The sequence below is a fragment of the Dermacentor albipictus genome, chromosome 1 (assembly GCF_038994185.2).
Source record: "Dermacentor albipictus isolate Rhodes 1998 colony chromosome 1, USDA_Dalb.pri_finalv2, whole genome shotgun sequence".
NCBI lineage: Eukaryota > Metazoa > Arthropoda > Arachnida > Ixodida > Ixodidae > Dermacentor > Dermacentor albipictus.
The window spans coordinates 497,581,154-497,599,803 of NC_091821.1; the positions used below are offsets into that span (position 1 = coordinate 497,581,154).

At 47.9% G+C, this 18,650-nt stretch overlaps 1 protein-coding gene across 9 annotated transcripts in view; it reads right to left on the reverse strand.

Annotated features, from left to right (window-relative positions):
• The window catches only part of LOC135908829 (phospholipid-transporting ATPase ABCA3-like), a 324,046-nt gene that overhangs the window by 65,776 nt on the left and 239,620 nt on the right, over window positions 1-18,650 (reverse strand). For all 9 annotated transcript variants that reach the window (XM_065440659.1, XM_065440663.1, XM_070532568.1 and 6 more), the window contains one exon: window positions 17,903-18,148. In XM_065440659.1, the coding sequence (XP_065296731.1) occupies window positions 17,903-18,148 (246 nt within the window). The remainder of the gene's footprint in view (window positions 1-17,902; window positions 18,149-18,650) is intronic.

Sequence of the window (18,650 nt, forward strand, 5' to 3'; positions counted from 1 at the left end):
GCGGTTAAAACATAACGTGTATCGGTGAACGAAAGAGAAAGGTGCACTACAACTTGTAAACTAAACTTTGCTTTACCCCTCACACGAGAACTGACCAGTTTACAAAGCAATTTGTAGCTTCCTTTTAAAAGTGAAGGATATGCGTGCTTAGCTTCCGAAATGACACCATGGCATCACTATGCAATTTACTGTAACACGAACCGCAGCGCACACGTAGTGCAAAAGCAGTCAGCAGTGTAGCAACGCCGCGTATTTTTCGGAGAGGCCTGCTACATTTGCATTCTTCAACTTCCGACACGCTTGAGAGGCATTCTCTCTGATGCAGCTCGCCGAACGGACACGCATAGCGCAACACTGCGATTCGACGCCACAATCCAGCAACTTGAGCGCGGCATGAAGTGAAACTGCCGTGGTGGTAGCCATGTTTTATTATGTTTGAAGAGTTTCGAATTGTTCCGAATGTGAATCGAAAAAAAAATCAACCGGGAGTACTAAAACCCACGGCGTGCTCGGACGTTTTTGTCACGTGCTGGGTCGCCACAACGGATTCAATCGCGTTGAGGCATGTTCCCTCCTATTATTTCCTTCCTCCATGCTCGAGTCACTAGCAGAGGGAAGTGAAACGTCAATAGGCAATGGAGGGTCGCAAAAGACCAACACTTAAAACGTCGAATAACCGTCAGTTTCGTTGCGTAAGAAATTGTAAGCGAACGTGACGTAAGGTAGCGCGATGTCCGAGTCACGGTGGTCTGGCGAAACGTACTTAGGCAGTGTTTCGTTGATGGTCCAGTTAATTCGCTCAGTCTGGCCATTGGTCTGAGGATGAAACGAGGTAGTGAGCTTGTGCTTGTTACAGCAAGACTAGAAGAGGTCGGCGATAACTTTGAAAGCTATTATTTTCTCTGAGTCGTTGTGCTTTAGTGAAACCTTAGTGTATGTAGAGAACGAAAAAATATGTCGTTTAATTACACAAGAGCGTTGTAGTGAGATTAGGGCGAGAAAAACAGCCATTTCAGTGGCCCCTACAGGAACAGTAACTGAAAAGAAGGGGGGAAGAAGGGGAGAGGCTTGGAAGCCCTGCCTTTACAAATACACGCAGACTGGCGACAGCGAGTTAGAGTATCTGATAGTAACCAAGGTGAAGCGGCAGAAAGTTGCCCACTTTATCAGTTCCGTGAATAGAAGAAAAATAGCAGCAGAAAATCTGCAGCAAATGGCGACTAAGCACATCATGGCATAGATACCGATGCCGGTCTCATAGCAATGCGATATTGCGTAGTTCTCATTATGCATTGTAAGTGGTTGTACTCGAAGGCAGTGTGATGAATATCTACGGAGATAGTCCAGTGCTTTGGCGCGGTCGCTATGGCGCTCTGCTTCAGAACGCGATATTGTAGGTTCGATGCCAGGTAGCTACGGTGACATTTTGACAGAACTGAAGCGTCAAAGCGCGCTTGTTTTTACATTTAGTGGCGCATTAAAAAAAAAAAAAAACTCCAGGGCCCGTATTCTGTAACGCTTCGGTTTTAGAAGAATTCGCTTTGCGAGCAACGACTGGTCGCCGCCTCGGTGACGCCATCGCCTCGGGGCGCGCGCTCATATCTTGACGTCACGCACATGTCAATCATGCGGAAACCATCTGGTCGTCTGCTGAGAAGCGAAGTGGCGCGAAGTACTTTATTGTGATCCGAAAGCGCCGTTTCGCGTCTGCAGAGCCTATGCATCCCATGTGCATGGGCGAGACCGCTGCTCAGAGGAAAATGGCGGAGATGGTGACCAATATGGCACCTATGTTAGTGTTTTAGAGCGCAGCTCTTTGGCGTCCGTTCCTGGGTTTCGCGTCGTCGTCCTCGTAACCAGCTCCGCCCCCCTTTCATCCCCCCAGCGCTAGCAGCGACCGACTGATACCGCTGGATGCCGCTGACGCCGCTAGAGAGTCAAGATAACGTGACTGCATAGAACACCGTCGCCGCCATGCAGAAAGAGGAGGAAAGGGTCCCCCCCCCCCCCTGTTCTTGTGTGGCGGATAGGGTGCTCTTCAGTTGCCGACGCGCCGGTTATTTCACGTAGGCCCCGGCACGTCGACGAATACGTGACCACCTTCCCAGAGCCCATTTCTGTTTAACCTCACCCTCGCTCCCATCATCGAGTGCATACCGAAAGCTGGCCGATTCCCTGTGCGTGCTGTTGTGTACGCGGACGACGTCGCACTCTACGTCCGGGGGCCGACGTCCGCCATCACCGAGATGCGACGCGGACTACAGGAGGCCTTGGATTCCGTCGCTGGCTTCCTCCGTGCCATCGGCCTAGAGCTGTCAGCAACCAAGAGTGAGGCGATAATGGTACACCCTCGCGCTGGCGCACGCCGCCACACCGGCCGTGTGCTCATCGATGGTGTGCCACTGAGCTGGGAACCGACGGTGTCCTACCTCGGTCTAACTATCGACCATCGCCTCACCTGGGTCGCGGAAGTGAAACGCCAACGCGCCGCCTCTCCGTGTGGAACGTGCGGTTCGCCGCCTCCTCGCGCGCGGGCAGGGCTGCGCCCCTTCCTTCGCCGTCAGTGTTTATGGAGCGATGGCGCTATCGCGGGTGTTCTACGCGCTGCCGCTCTGTGATGTGCGCGACTCCCTGTGGCGCGCCGTTGACCGCGACCATCGCAGGGTGCTTCGTGTGTGCCACAGCCTCCCCCGCGTGTCACGAGTGGCAGAGACGCTCGCCGAAACTGGCGCCTGGCCCCCCTCACTGACGGCCGATCTCCGCGCGCTCGGCCACATCGAGCGCCTCTCTAGAGTCCCCGGCACGAGCCCCATCCTGTCGCTCATACGGGATCTCCCTGCGTCACGAGTGGGCAAGATGCTGCAGCTGTTCACGAACATTGTGGCTGATCCGCCGGCTCCCCCACCAGACTGGCCGCCACCGAGTCTCGCCGTGCCCCTGGACGTGTGTCTCGAACTGCCAGGCGTCCGCTCCAAGCAACGCACGCCTCTATGTGCCATCGTGCAGGAGGCTGCAGCGAGGATAGAGGACGACCTGGCGGGGAGAGCGCACCTGTACACGGATGGCTCGGTACTCGAGGACGGCTCTGCGGCTGCTGCTTGCTTCGCCCCGAGCCTCGCCATCGAGTCCCAGTGCCGCCTGCCCTGCCGAGCCACCTCCACCACCGCTGAGCTCGTGGGATTACACCTGGCTGCGGACGCGCTCGAGCAATCGCCGCACATCGCTCGCGCGGCGATCCTGACAGACTCGAGGCCCGCACTGCAGCAGCTGCTACTGGAGGAACGCGCCCCGCTGCTCGCCCAGCGTGTTGCGTGCAGACTGCACGCCTTGCAGCAGCGGGGACTGGACCTGCGGCTGCAGTGGGTGCCTTCGCACGTTGGCGTCGCCGGCAATGAGGCCGTCGACAAGCTTGCGCGACGCGCACACGATCAGAACGCGCCGATCACGCAGCGGGTCAGTGATTTCGACACCGCGCCGCTCAGGATCCGCCGAGAGCTCGCCCTACGCCATCCTGACGACCGCGTTGCGAGGGGTAAAGCCCCTTGATGTTTGAAAGTAGCGACACTCTCCTCCTCACGGCGCTTTCCTCCTCAATTCTCCTCGCCCGCCGGCTGCGCACGGCACGCTATTCCTCCCCGGCTACCGCGGACGGGCCGCAGGATTCTATGGAGGCGTGTTATTTTGGGCCAGTTGCGCGCCCCAGTGGTGTTGAAAATTTTGAGAAATGCTAACAGCAGCATCGATAATGCTAGAGGCAACATTTAGGACGAGGTTGGTTTTTTCCTAAAGCCGTATGAACGGGGTATACCGATGTAAAAGGAGCTTTTGAGGCGAGTTCTATACTCCAGACAATTTTTCTGCCGCATGATGAGATGCTTTATTTCGTGCGTCTGATATAGTATTGCTTGTGACACATCCCTTTGTGTGTGGCTTATTAAGCGAAAGCCTTAGACCTCTGTATCAAGGTCCCGTTGTGAGCTACAGAAAATATCACGTGAGCGAAGGAAGGCGGGAAGCGAACCAAAGCATGTGCAGCCGCGCATAGGAGATGATTAATGATTAGCAAAGTAATGATTGATTAGGATTGGATTAAGATGAATTCGGGCGTATTAAGGAGGGTTAAGGTGGATTAAAGTTGATGAAAGTGGATTACGGTGCATAAAGGAGGACAAGGTTGGATTAAGTTCGATGAAGGTGGGTTAGGGTGGATGAAGATGTGTTGAGGTGCATTAAGGACGATTATAGTGGATTAGGGTGGATTAAAGTGCATGAAAAAGGATGAGGATGGATTAGGAAGGATTAAGGTGCATTAAGGAGGATTATGGTGGGCTAAAGTGAATTAAAGTGAATGAAGGAGGATAAGGGTGGACTAAAGTAGATGAATGTGGATTAAGGTGAATTAAGGACGATTATAGCGGATTAGGGTGGATTAAAGTGGATGAGGAAGTAGTAGCGTTGGTTAAGGAGGATTAAAGTGCATTAAGGAGAGTTAGAGCAGATTAAGGTCGATGACGTTGGATTAGGGTTCATTAAGGCGGACTCTCGTGGATTATGGTGGATTAAAGTGAATGAAGGAGGATTAAGGTCGATGAATGTGGATTCGGTGGATTAATGTGCATTAGGGGGATTATGGTAGACTAATCGGGCTTAATACTCAATGAACCCTTATTCACCTTAGTCCACCCTAATCCACCTTAATGCTCCTTCATCCACCTTAATCCAGCTTAATACTCCCAATCCACCTTAATACAACCTAATCAATCTACATCGCCCCTAATGCACCTTACCTACCATATACGTTCTTAATCCTCCTTTATCAACCGCGATCCATTATAATCCGTCTTAATCCTCCATCATCCACCTTAATCCTGCTTAATAGTCCCAATCCACCTTAATACACCCTAATCCACCTCTATCAAACCTAATCCAGCTCTATGGTCCCTAATCCACCTTAATCGGTCTTAATTCTCCTTTAGCAACCATAATTCACCTTAATCCACATTAATCGGCCTTAATCCTCCTCCACCCACCTTAATCCTTCTTAAGGCACTCTAATACACCTTAATCTTTAATACACGCTAATCATTAATCCTCCCTAATCCATTTTATGTCAATCACTAATGATTCATTAATTAACTTGGGCAATCATTCTCTTATGCAGGCGCGGACATGATTTGGGTCACATCTGGCCTTCCTTGGGTCACGTGATACCTCCAGTTTACAAGGCGACCTTGAAACAGAGATCTCAAGGCTTTCGCCTTAAAACTTCAAAAAAACTCAATGTTGACTAGCTAACGCTCATCACCTGCAATAACATGGGTATACTTGCCACTAATTTTTTCAGGGCGCAAAGCACAATCTATAAGGCTGCACTTCCGATTGAATAACAACAGTTCGCGACGTGTGAGGGGAATATTAAGCATACTGAGGACAACCGCAACATAAACGCTGGTGAGCGTTTATGAGCGTGGTGGGCGTGGTGAGCGGAAGAATGAAAAAAAATGCAGCATTACGGGATGCTTTGCTACGAGCTATAAGAAAGACGCCTCAGCTCGCAAACAACGCTGTTCTTTGTCGGAACAAAGTTCTTTCGGCCATTGTCATGCAGCCACTGCTTCCTGCGCAAGCCGTCACGCTTTCCTTGTGGTATCATAAAAACGGCATAACCATCTTCAGGCTTCTTGTTGCAGTTATATGCGCAACAGCCCGGCATAGCGCTAGCAAATATAGCAGGAAACACGGCGTACAACGTTCGCTACGCCGAGCTAAAGCGCCGAGCCAGCCGTGCTGAGGAGGAAAATGGCGCGAACGAAAAAGAAAAACACAAGCAAAACTCAAGATCCGCGCGTTTCCAAGGGCAACGGCAGGGAGACCAATCGTCGTGCAGAAAAGCGGGGGCGAAATTGGTTACCGCGGGGGGAACGCACAAGGGGCGAGGAGGAGGCGAGGAGGTCGCGCGGCGGCGGCAGAGTTCAAAGAGTGTCGCTACTTTCAAATCATCAAGGGACTTTAGCGAGGGGACGCCCACCACGCCATCTCCCGGAGGCCGGCTTCACTAGGCGCGAGCGCGCCTTCCTCCTCGCCTTGCGGACCGGTTCCGTCTGGCCCGCCGAGAGGAGGCATCGCCTCCAAGGAGCCCCCTCCCCTCTCTGCCGGGACTGCGGCGCGACCGAAACGTTGGAACATTTGCTGTGTGAATGTCCGACTTTTTCGAACGCGCGCGCGGCCCTCGCAAAAGTCTACCGTACGCACAAACTTCCCTGTGCCACGGTGGACAATCTGCTGCACCCCTCAGGCTGCATCTCGAGCCAGAAGCGCCTCTTCCGAGCGATTCTGGTGTTCGCCGAGGACATCGCCCTGGCCGATCGCCTCTGAGCCCCCTCCCCACGCTTACGGTGTTTCGACCGCTGCTGCTGCTTCCCTGTCCCTTTAACCACTCTTTTCTACCCCATCCCCCCAGTGCAGTGCGGTTGAGGTGTCCTCATCTGAGAGACAGTTACTGCACTGCACTTTAACCCAATTATTTCCTTCCCCAACAAGAACCTCTCTCCTCTCCTCTCCACGGCTAGACCTGGTTCTTAGCGCTGCGGAAGCGAGGGTATCATATTGTTTGTGTCGGCATCGGCGGCGTTGTCCCTGAAACCAACTCCGCAGCTGGGGTTGACTCACTATCGGCGTCAGCGGCATCAGTCAGTCGCTGCTATCTCTTCCCTCCTCCCTTTATCGTGTTGTCCGCTTGCTGCGCGCGCTTCTGCCCCCATCGTTTGCTGCTGGGTGAACACGCCGCCCCCCTCCCCCCTCTTCCTGCGAGTCTCCGGTTGTCAAAGCGCCGGCTCGAACTTAATTCCTTTCTTCGCTCCTCCTCCAATGCAACCCCTGTGCGGTGGCAATCAGAGAGCCAGATCGGTGGCGGCGGATCTGTATATGTGCACCGCCCGAGCCGAAATTGCCGCTGCCGTTCGCCCTGTGCGGTGGCAATCAGAGAGCCAGATCGGTGGCGGCGGATCTGTATATGTGCACCGCCCGAGCCCAAATTGCCACTGCCGTTCGCCACTGCGAAATTATCAGCCAGTTCTTTCTGAGCCATGAGCGAGACGACCGATGGAAGTCCTCCGTCTGCTGCTGCTGCTGCTGCTGCTGCTAAACGAGCTACCAGAGCAGAGGCCCAGCGCCGTCGCCGTCAGAATCCAGAGGTGCGTGCCGCCGAAGCAGAAGCTTACCGTCGCCGCCGTCGAGATGATCCAGGAGTACGCGTCGCCGATGCAGAGGCTAAGCGCCGCCGCCGAGAAGACCCTGCCGTTCGCGCCGCCGAAGCGGAGGCTCATCGCCGCCGTCGAGAGCAACCAGCAGTAAGCGAGGCTGAAGCAGAAGCTCATCGCCGTCGCAGAGAAGACTCTACCGTTCGCGCGGCCGAGGCCGAGGCCAAACGCAAACAAAGGCTCGCATTAGCTGCGCTCAAATTTCGCATTAGGAAGTAACGTAATCGTCGGTAATTTTTTAGATAGCCTCCGTGAAAAACAACGACGGTCTGGACATCGACAAGACGCGTTTGAGATGGGAGACGAAGAATTCAGGAGGCAATGCAGGCTCTACAAAGCGGCATTGCGCAGCCTGCGCGAGGAACTTGAGGTTGTCCTGGGGCCGCAACGCTCTGGCGGCATTGATACTGTGGGCAAAGTGCTGTGCGCATTGCGATGTCTTGTGACTCCAAGTTTCCAACATGGCTGGGCCGATGAGGAAACTGTCGCCATGCTCCAGCCGTCAGTCAGTCGAATCATTTTTTTTCTGCTGGTGAAACCATAACAACCTCCGTATAGAAAAGGGAAAGGTGAAATTTCCGAAGACGACAAGTGAAAAGGCGGCGTTGGAGCAGCGGGTGCTCGAATGCGACAAGCTCCCTAGCGTCGTCATCTGTGTTGACGGGACACTGATCGCCATCTTCCGGCAGCGAAGACTGAGCCCCGCGGAAACTGAGGCGTACTGGAACCCCAAGGAATACTACGCCCTGAATCACGTGGCAGTAAGTAGTGAAAAAATTTCAAGTACAATCCTTAGTACAGTCCAATAAACCGCTTTACCCCGCACCTCCACCAGTTTGTTACAAGCACGGGGAAAAGGGGTTTATTTAGGCATGCGAGAGCAGGAACGGCAGGCTACGAACAACAGGAATGGCCGGTGCACAATCTTCGTTCTCCTCTTCCCTTCTCTTCTTAATCCCGGCGTCCCTTTTACGCGCTTGGACGTAACAGTATTAATCTTTAGTGGGCCATTGGAAGTATATATGGAAGGCCTCTTACGCGAAATTAGCAACGTGATGTCGAGTCCCTATGGGTGGAGCCGGGCGACGTTGCAGAGGTTTGGAAAAAACGCAGGCAAAATAATCCCCCGTCACATAGCTAAAAATGCACCATACGCAATCTTGATTACGGTCCAACTATTGGTGTTATTACGGTCGGTACTATTTAAATAATGTATTTATGGCCGTGTACGTACGTGTGCGTGTATTCTAGACGAGTAGCTGTATTTAAAACCCAGAGAGCGTCGCTTCTGTGGAACAAGTAACTACATTTGGTCAACTGACGTATCACGCGACTTGCGTACGTCAGTGTGACAATTGCAAATACATACTTTTGCGTAGCTTTAAGAATACGTAGAAATTTCACGCAGAATAACATATTTCATCACTAGTGTATTTTGGCATTTAATTTGAAATTCAGACATCCGTGCAAACAGTCTTCTGTAAAATACACTTCTTTCTTCGTATTATCTTCCTTGCAAGAGGAGCTGAACGATGAAGACACTATTTGACTATCTCATGCAGGTGTGCGACGCAGACCTGACGATCATGGCCATCGATACTCGCATGCAAGGTGAGTGCCACGATTCCTTCCTCTGGATGCATACGGCATTGCGCCGCCGTCAGGCAGGTGGCCTTTGGAATGAAGAGGAGTTGTTGCTTCGTAAGTGTAGCAGGGATAGTGCTTATTTAGGATAGTTGTTGCGCAGATGATATACGACACGAGAAATTCTCATACTAATATATGTCTAGGAACCTTATGCCATGCGAAAAACTGACTAGTTAGGAACGTATTTACTTTTCATTTACACCCTGCATCAGCCGGGCATTTCCGCGCTGTGATACAGTTGTTTTTCTGTTTGCAGAGCTTCCTATCAATATTTCTTATGGTAAATCATTCACATTTTGCAATATTTGTCTTGAATGCAGCACACTCAGGGTGCCCTTTCAAGCCCTGGCTTCTCATTCCTGTTCCTCGACACCCGATGCGGCTGACAGAAGAGGGGTGGCATAACGAAGCACACGCCGTTGACCGGAATGTGGCTGAAAAGGTGCATAGGCGTCGTGAAAAGCCATTGTCGGGGCCTGCAGAGGTACCGCATGCTGCACTATTCACCCCGAAAACCAGCCATAATTGTGGCGGCGTGTGCTGCGATTCACAACCTGTGTCTTCAGGCAAGGGGGTCCGTTGCTTGATCATCAAAAGAATGACGACAGAAATTGTACCAGCGACGTAGCAGCAAGACAAGCGCAGTCACCACAAGCCCTGTCGCTGCCCTCATCGCTAGTAATGCAACCTCCATGCGCTCTGCTTGAAAGAGCCAAGCACGCTCGTTCTGAAATGATTGATCCGTTCAGGCTGCCGCGTAATATTGATATTGCCTATTTGCAGTGTGCGACGATGAATGCGCCGGCAAATGAGGTGGCCAACATGAAGTGCACACCACTTGTAGGGACTGTTGACTTCTCCATAGTGTTTACGAAGTTGAAATCATATTCCCCTATTGTTCCGGTTTTCTATTACTCTTTCGGCGAAAACTCACTGACAACATACTTTTGGACCACGAATATCCTCTGGATATCCCGATTAAACCCCAACGCGTATGTCCCAGTTAGGACGTCCAGTGGATAACATGAGGACATTAATTCATGGATGTCCTATTTAAAACCTCCTTAAGACATCGACAGGATTAAAATTTTGGGATCTAAACTAATTCAAGATGTTTAATCCTATACATGTTCGAAGGATGTTTTCAACGGGATGCCCCATACCGGACAATTGTGGGACCAACACACAACCTAAAAATTCCACGTGATCATATCATGGCATGTTACGCGGCAGCCCTCAGTGCACGCTCTTCCGAAAGCGCATCAGACAGCCTCATGAAGCTGCCACACCGGTCAAACTTACGATGAAGACGATAAACGAAGAAATTGCAATGAACGATCCAATCTGCTCAAGCACATCGGGAGGAAACGTCACAAAGCGGTAGGCAGAGCACCGGAACAACTGCGCCTTATCACCTGCCGCAAGGCGTAATCGAATCAATCGTGTCCTACGATAGACTGTAATCACTGCTCTCTGAACATGACGAGGAAGCCGAGTACTGCAACTGCTACCGCAGCAGTGACTGCCACAGAGCAGTGACTGTTAAAGATGGGAGCCGGATCTTTTGAGCCGCTCTATTTAAAGTGCGAGTAAGCCGTTGTTCAGTAGAAGTGAGTGGCGGTTCTGTTGGAGGGAGGAAGCTGGTTCAATTCAATGCAATTCTTTATTTGCAGACGTATAACATACAGAAATACCATAATTGTTTGGGCCCATAGCCACAAGCTAGTTGTGCGTCCAATGAAAATTAATGACAATAACAAGTACAGAACAAGTAAGGTAAATCACGTGCTTACACATATTTGTCATACACCCTTAAATTGCGCGAGCGCACAAAAGGAAATGCGAAATAGTGAAAAGTATTTTACAGTATCGAACATTTCTAAGTAAACACATAAAACACTAGTTAAGAGAATAGCAGGCAAGTTCCTGCATTATTATGAAGATTCAAAATATACATTATTAATCTCGACAAAATCGAAACACTAGTTAAATGATATTTTTAGCAGATTTCAGCGAGTTACTAAAAAACAGACATCATGATTGTTCACAATGAATAACATTATTCAAGCTAAGCAAGTATTTTTTAAGCACGGATGAAAAATTAATTGCTTGTTTTATTTCTTCTGGTAGGTAATTACAAACTTTAGACCCTGAAAACTAGCAAGAGTTGTCCGTAAATATTCTTAGTTGGAGGAAAAATAAAATTTCCGTAGTTTGTTATCTGGTCACTCAAGGCGATGTGTGAAATATGAGAATACGAAAAGGCAGCTTGTTTTTAACAATACAGAAAACACGCGTCGCAATTTTCAATTCGTGTGTCTTATCACACGGCAAAAGATTGATTCTATTAAACAAATGCAGACTTGGTTCATTGTAACATGAATGGGTAAACATTCTCAGGATTCGTTTCTGAAGTTTGTGTACGGGTTCGAGATAAGTTTTGTATGTCGCAACCCATGATTTGTTACAGTATGCGGTATGGCTATGGATGAGTGCAAAATATAATATAGGCAGGGGGTTAGTATCGAGATCACGTGCTCGTGAGAGTGCGTAGCATCCTGATGCGAGCTTTGTGCAAACTGCGCTTACTTATTATTCTTGCCAGTCCAGATTCCTAGCGAAAACCACGCCAATGTACTGAAATGAGCTGACTTCGTCTAATGGAAAATCGTTTATTTGTAAATCTAATGATTTAGCAGCCAAGATATTGTTACGTGTTCGAAAAAACACATACTTAGTCTTATTAACGTTAATCGTAAGATCAATATTTAAAAACCATTCACTTGCTTTTTTAAACTCTTCGTTTTTTCTTTAGTTTCCAGATCACAATTGTTATCCGCTGTTATACAGGTGTCGTCGAGGTACATAAGAACTTCACTTGTACCAAAAGTGGGAAGTCCCGTTAATATACAATCAAAATAAAAGTGGCCCAAACACACCCTTGAGGAACTCCAGTGCCGATATTCTTAGGTGACGATGTAACATTTTTCATTCTGACTACTTGCACTCGTTCACGAAGGTAGCCCGTAAGAAGATCCAATGAGCTACCCCGAAAACCCTAATGTGGTATGAACATACTTCTACATTATTATGTAGAAGTATGTTGTCATCAACGGTATCGAAGGCTTCTTTTAGGTCCAGGAAAATGACACACAGAAGTATAATATTTCGCAAAGCTACATTAATTATTCGAGTTAATGTTAACACTACTGACAAAGTTGCATAGTTCGGACGAAAGCCATGTTGGTGTCGGCTCATAACCTTGTACTCATCAATAAATTTGTAGAATCGATGCGTTAGAATTTTTTCAAGTATAGTATTAATGAGACGGAGTACGGATAGTGGCCTATAATTACAAGGGTCACTTCTGTCTCCATCTTTGAAGATAGAAATCTTCAGCTGAGGCGGATAACTTGAGCAGTTCACGGAGTGATTAAACAAGTGGCATAATACTGGTCCTAATATATCTATATATATTTTTTAGAATTCTAACAGAAATATCATCTAGTCCGGAGCCTTTAGAGGTTGACATCTTGCTGTCTGTTGCCATCACGTCTCCAAGTTCAATGGTATAAGTAACGAGAGCGTTAGCTTCGGGACTCTGCAAGATGTATATATTTTTTATTCACTTTTTTGGAGCTAGGGATGGACCAATACATGCGAAATATGTGTTGAAACTCTGCATAACGTCTTCATCAGTGGGTTCGAGAAGCACATTTAGCATACGTCGTTTTCCTATTATTTCTTTTATAATTTCCCACACCTTTTTCGTCTTACCAGTGGTATGTGTAATTAGATGAGTATAATACGCCCTTTTGCGCGATCGAATCATAGCGACATATTTTTTCCGCTGAACTTTGAATTGCTGTAAGTAGTATATATTATCTTTGTTATTGCGTCATTTTTCATGCAAGTATTCATTGTCCTTAAGTGTATGAAGTATCTGCTCTGTGATCCAAGGGCACATGGGTTTATCATAGCGGCCATTCGATACCTTGAGATCACTCCTTTCTACAGCAATATTGAGATATGTAATTAGATTATTTATTTTAATGTCGATGTCTTCGTTGTATATTTCACTGTAACTAAGGCAGAGAATTTCTTCTCGTCGTCATCATCATCATCATCATCATCATCATCATCAGCCTGGTTATGCCCACTGCAGTGCAAAGGCCTCTCCCATACTTCTCCAACTACCCCGGTCGTGTCCTAATTGTGGCCATGTTGTCCCTGCAAACTTCTTGATCTCATCCGCCCACCTCACTTTCTGCCGTCCCCTGCTACGCTTCCCTTCCCTTGGAATCCAGTTCGTAACCCTTAATGACCCTCGGTTATCTTCCCTCCTCATTACATCTCCTGCTCATGCCCATTTCTTTTTCTTGATTTCAACTGGGATGTCATTAACTCTCGTTCGTTCCCTCACCCAATCTGCTCTTTCCTTATCCCTTAACGTTACACCTATCATTCTTCTTTCCAGTAACACGTTGTAAGCTATTTCCATTACAATGATCTTTCTTATTTGTTTGATACTAGCTGGAGAATCTGAAGCGGCAAAGACAGGTAGATGATTAAAGATTGGTTCTGGGTAAACGTCACCGCTAACCTCCGTGTCGATTGGTTAATGCGTTGTCCCTTAAAGACGAAGATGCCTGAGCTACAGGCATCGATGAGGTAATTAAATTACGATAATTGTAACATTGCAACGAATAGCTATAGTCACAGTTATTCTTGTTATATGTGTTTAGGTTCATGTCGCCTACTGTAATCACTGGTTCATTTCGGTGCTATTACAGAGCACAAAAAATTGATTCCAGCTTATCGGGAAATCCTACGAGGCTACCGCTCGGGCTGATGACGTCATACTCGAGCCGAATCAAAAGGGATTTAATGTCATAACAACTATATGTGGCCGCTGCCATTTTACAATACGATATATTATATTTTCCGAACAATGCAACGCCACCTCCGCATGAACGCGAGTCGCGCGCGTTTGATTCGTTTCTGTAATGAGGAAGACTGATTACCTAAATTTTTCGCAGCCACGTCTTAGTTGGTACAATGGCACTGAACTAATGCGCATGTAGCGACCGGAAAGCAGAAAGCAAGTCTACGCTTTTATTAATACTAAAGATGTTGCAATGAAAAAACTGATGCAGATGTTGCACTAAAAAGATTGACGATCTCTGATTGAATAAGCCATTGCTAAGGAATATGATGCATAGTTATAAAAGTACTTAAGCTGCTTCCGCTAAGTTTTCTTTACGTTTTAGATGGGCTACTCTGGAGTTCTCAGATTTCCGCATTAGTATTCTGCCCTAAAAAACCCATGCAAATTTCCATCCTTTCTCACGTTTTTGTTAGATGGCTTTTCGAAACAAGGTGTTGTTTGCGGGGCACAAGTGTTTATGTACACTAGGTCGCTATTATGAAAACTCAGCATGGCTGAATTCATTCGCTTCTTTTTCGCTGCCTTCAACAGTTTCTGGCGAACTGATCCGCATGTGAACTTCGCAACTGTTTGGAGGCACATTGCTCTTCGATGGGACGCGGTGAGCCACGTCAATGTCACCATCGGAAAGCTGGACGCACAGGGAAGACGCGACTTTTGCGACTGTGATGCGACTTTTGCGACTGTTCCGAAGACGTCCTCATCTTCAGTCTTTGGTATACCTCTTAATTCAATGTTATTTCGCCTATTGTACTGCTTCAACTCAATAAGCTGCTTTTTTCATTCCTGCAGCTCTTTGTTTAGTCTTCGGTTCTCTTTCTTGCGCTAAAGGCTCTGGTTTTGCACTTCGGTAAGCTCAAGTCGGAGGCTTTTTATTTCGTTGCGGTATACAAAGTTTTCATTCATGTACGCGACTTATTGACTGATGGAAGGGAGCTCACCTTTCATTGAGCTATTCGTCCCATTTATCTTGATCATCTCCTTTCTTTAGGCCATCCATTGTTTCAACAAATTTAGAGGTCATCTCAACAAGCACCTTTGATACCTCTTTAATGCTAGCTGGCGCCTTTTCAACCAAGGCCTTAGCAATATCCGACAGAGCGTCGGTCTTGCCAGTAGCAATTTCTACGGTTAACTAGGCACACTTACAAACTTTAACACAATGGGTTAAACACTACATAACACATTGTAATACACCGTGGCAACAGTGACAGCAAAGCTTCAAAAACGTTTCAAAGAGGCAAAAGAAAATTTGCTGACCTGCAATACAAAGCAGGAACCGTTTAGCATATGTACAGTCGATGCTGTTACTGCTACCAAATGATGTCCCTCCGGAGCATTGCTTTATTTATAGGCTGTACGTCGGTCAGGAGGTCCCGGTGTCCAGCACCGTGTGAAATGGAACGATCCGGCTTTCCACAGTTGCCCTGCTCACTCGCTCGTCATCTTTATCGTAGGCCAGTTCACCAGCATTTCTGATATGGTTTTCGTACTTTTGTGGACGGCAAATCTGCAATGCGAAGCAGGAACCGTTTAGCAGGTGTACAGTTGATGCTGTCACTGCTGTCAAATCGTACGGCTCTCTCGTTCAGTGAAACGTGCCGAACCGTTCCGTCAAAGCCGGGTCGCCTCCTGGGTGCTGCTTTCGCGCCATCTATTACCGGTGCGAGAAACCAACTGCACTCCCACCCTTCCCCGCCGGAGTCGCAACTAGAGTGGGCCCATATAGAGGAGACGTGGGTTCGTGCCCCGCCTGCGGCCAGTTGTTCTTTATCTATTTTCATTTCCATTAATTTATCATTTGTTTAATTTAATCAATAATTGCATGCTATTTCCCCTATGCTGCCCTCAGTGTCTTTGTTCTTTTGCTTCTTGTTATATGGCAGAACGCAGAAATTAAAAAAAATGCTTTCAGTAAGTTATGTACATATTCCTAATAATCACAAATAATATTTCTCGTGGTACAAATGGGCAACATTAGTATTCCTGTTTCATAACCGAGATGCAATATTGAATACGAGTGCCGTCAACATGGTAACTTGTAATTATGACGTTATTGTAAAGCAAGCTGCACGCACCAACAAGTGCGCCATAAATCATGCTCAGATAAAGGTTTCATGCGCGTTTGTTGCCATTACTCTCTTGGTCTCCCGAAGGCGCGGGCCGCTTCTCAGTCTGCCGAGGCTGCTGCTGCTGCGGGCGTGCTAGGAAGAATAATGAACAGAAAATGCACTGTGACATAAGGACATCAAAATGAACGCTCAGCATGAAATATAAAATTATACGAACACTATCATACGCCGTGAGTGAACGAAACTAAGATGTTTGAACGAATCATTCTTACCTTGGTCCCCATGGTGCCTGGTTGGTCGACAACCGAGACCCAACCACTCTGCTCCTGACTCTTGGCTCTCCGCAGACCTGTGCAGATAACATTATTTTTTTTTCACATCGCTAGCAAAAAAAAGCATGAAAACAGATCTCGTATGTCTGAAGCTGTTGGTTTTACTAAAGCTTGTTTGGATTCTTGTGACATAGTTTTGGAGCACCATGAGTTATTATATGTTCACACTGTTTTCATAGGCTGTCAGATACCACTAAATGAAAGCGCATTCAATGTCATTGCAGCAATAGTGAAATGGCGTTCATGCTTCTACAAGATTTCTTGTCATACGTATAACACGATACTTGCTTGATATCACCACGACAAAATCTGACATCACTAGGAATGACCACACTGAATCATGGCGAAAACCTGCATTGCGCCCCTCTCTGACTTCAATGATTACAACCACGCATCGGTGCAATCGCATACAGCATCTCGCGAACCATAAGGCATTGACCAGATAAAAGGTCCGAAACAAATGCAACAGACTACCTACCTCTTCGGCGCTGGCCGTCCCCATTATGGAAAGGATGCGACCACGTAGACCGGGCAACTTGCCACCTCCAGTGCCCTTGCAAGGAACGTTGTAAGCTCATTTACTGCAGACTATATTTCCCGACCTCACCTGTGCTCCGCGGCGTGAATAACGGCGTCGTGGCAAGCGCCGTGTGTCTCCTTGCTGCAAAAGGCGCGCCACTGGCTCAGCGTTTTAATCGCAGGACCTTCATTGTTTAGTAGCGCGATGACCGCTTTCCACAGTTCTTTGCGCGCCGCCGCAAGCTTCGCGCTAAGCGGACACGACGATTTGGTGAGGTACGGGTGGCGTTTCATGAACTCAACCAATATCTCCTGCCGTCAAGGAGATACTTGAGGTCCGAGGCTGCTGCCTTTGTGCGAGGAGATGGTGCTTCAAGACGTTTCAACGGCCACACATGTAAAAAACAGCGTCTCGTCGTCAACGCTGCGTGTGCTGATAAACATGCGGTTCGTTCAGAGGCACTCTTCTAGTCGCTGGTACGCAGTACACAAAGAAACAAAGGTACAATGCTCTTCGTTGATACGATGGCTCAAGATGACGCAACACTTCTTGCTGCAACGGCAAGCGAAGTTAGCGTGCGATGTCCCACCTAACGGCATAAATGGGTCAACGGCAGTAAACAAAATTCGTTAAACCATTCACCGCCAGATTTCGCACCCGCGTTTAATGATGAAAAATAGAAACCTCAGCAATAACACCAACAATTGACTTTATATTTACCAAAAAGCCTTCCTAAGTTGCTATATTTCCCTTGGTTTCTGCTGTCGTCCACTTCTAGAAGAAGCCTACGCGCCTAGTGGCCTCTGCCCTTCCTGTCGTTCTCATTAAGCGAGGGGATGGCCCAAACGCGACGCCACCACAGGAGCGCATTCCTCGCAAACCGAATCGTTACAGAATACGGTGCCAGGTGGTCAAAATAATACTGACCCATATATCATGAGCCCAGTGCTGCTTTTGCACGTTAACTCCACAAAATCAGTCCATTTATTGATTATACAATCAATCAATCAATTTATCAACAATCCGAAAACCAATTCAATTCAACCAAACCAATCAATGAATCAACTAGTTATCGGATCAAGATCAACAAAGATGGTTCACATGTGCGCATCCAGGGCACTCACTTTCACAGCAGTGCTGAAATCCGGGTCCCAAGGAGCTGACGTTGGGGCAAGCCGAGTGCAGGGCGGTGCGCGCTCCAGCGCGAGTGGCGCGCAGTGCCACGCACGCTTCGGCTTCCACCGGCAGGTTGACTGCGCGCACCACGCTCGAAGTCATGGCGAACGGCGGGAAACAGGAGAAGGCCGCTCGAGGGACGCCACGGCGAAGAAAGGCGGTGCGCAGGGCGTACCACACGCACACGGCTGGCGCTGCGATAGCCAAGAAGCAAATAGGGCTGATCTTGGGGCGCCGTTCTGGCACGGAAACCAGCAACAGAGACTGAATGAGCGTACATTAATCCATCGCCATTCTGTAGTTTCGTCAGTCTTCTTCCGCCGTGATAACCAATGATTAGAGAAGGCTATCTCAATTTTACGCCAGGATAACATTCCTTCATTTTCTTACACTCCCTAAACAATTATTCTGTGACTGAAAAGAAAACTCACATCTATTTATCTAGTTCAATTATTCCTCAATGAGATTCCTATGCAGTAAAGCTCATGTCAAATATTGTGAAAATTGTAGGCAAATACTCAATTTGTTGGCAGTTTACATGTGTGTTATAAGAATATTTGTGCCATATACAGCAAATTGTAATTTCCGTCCACCATTCCTGTACTGCATATAAATTGTTCTGTACATTACCATAATAAAATGTTACAATAATCAAATTTCCCTTTCTATTCCTTAGAAGCAGTTGCTTACTAGGAT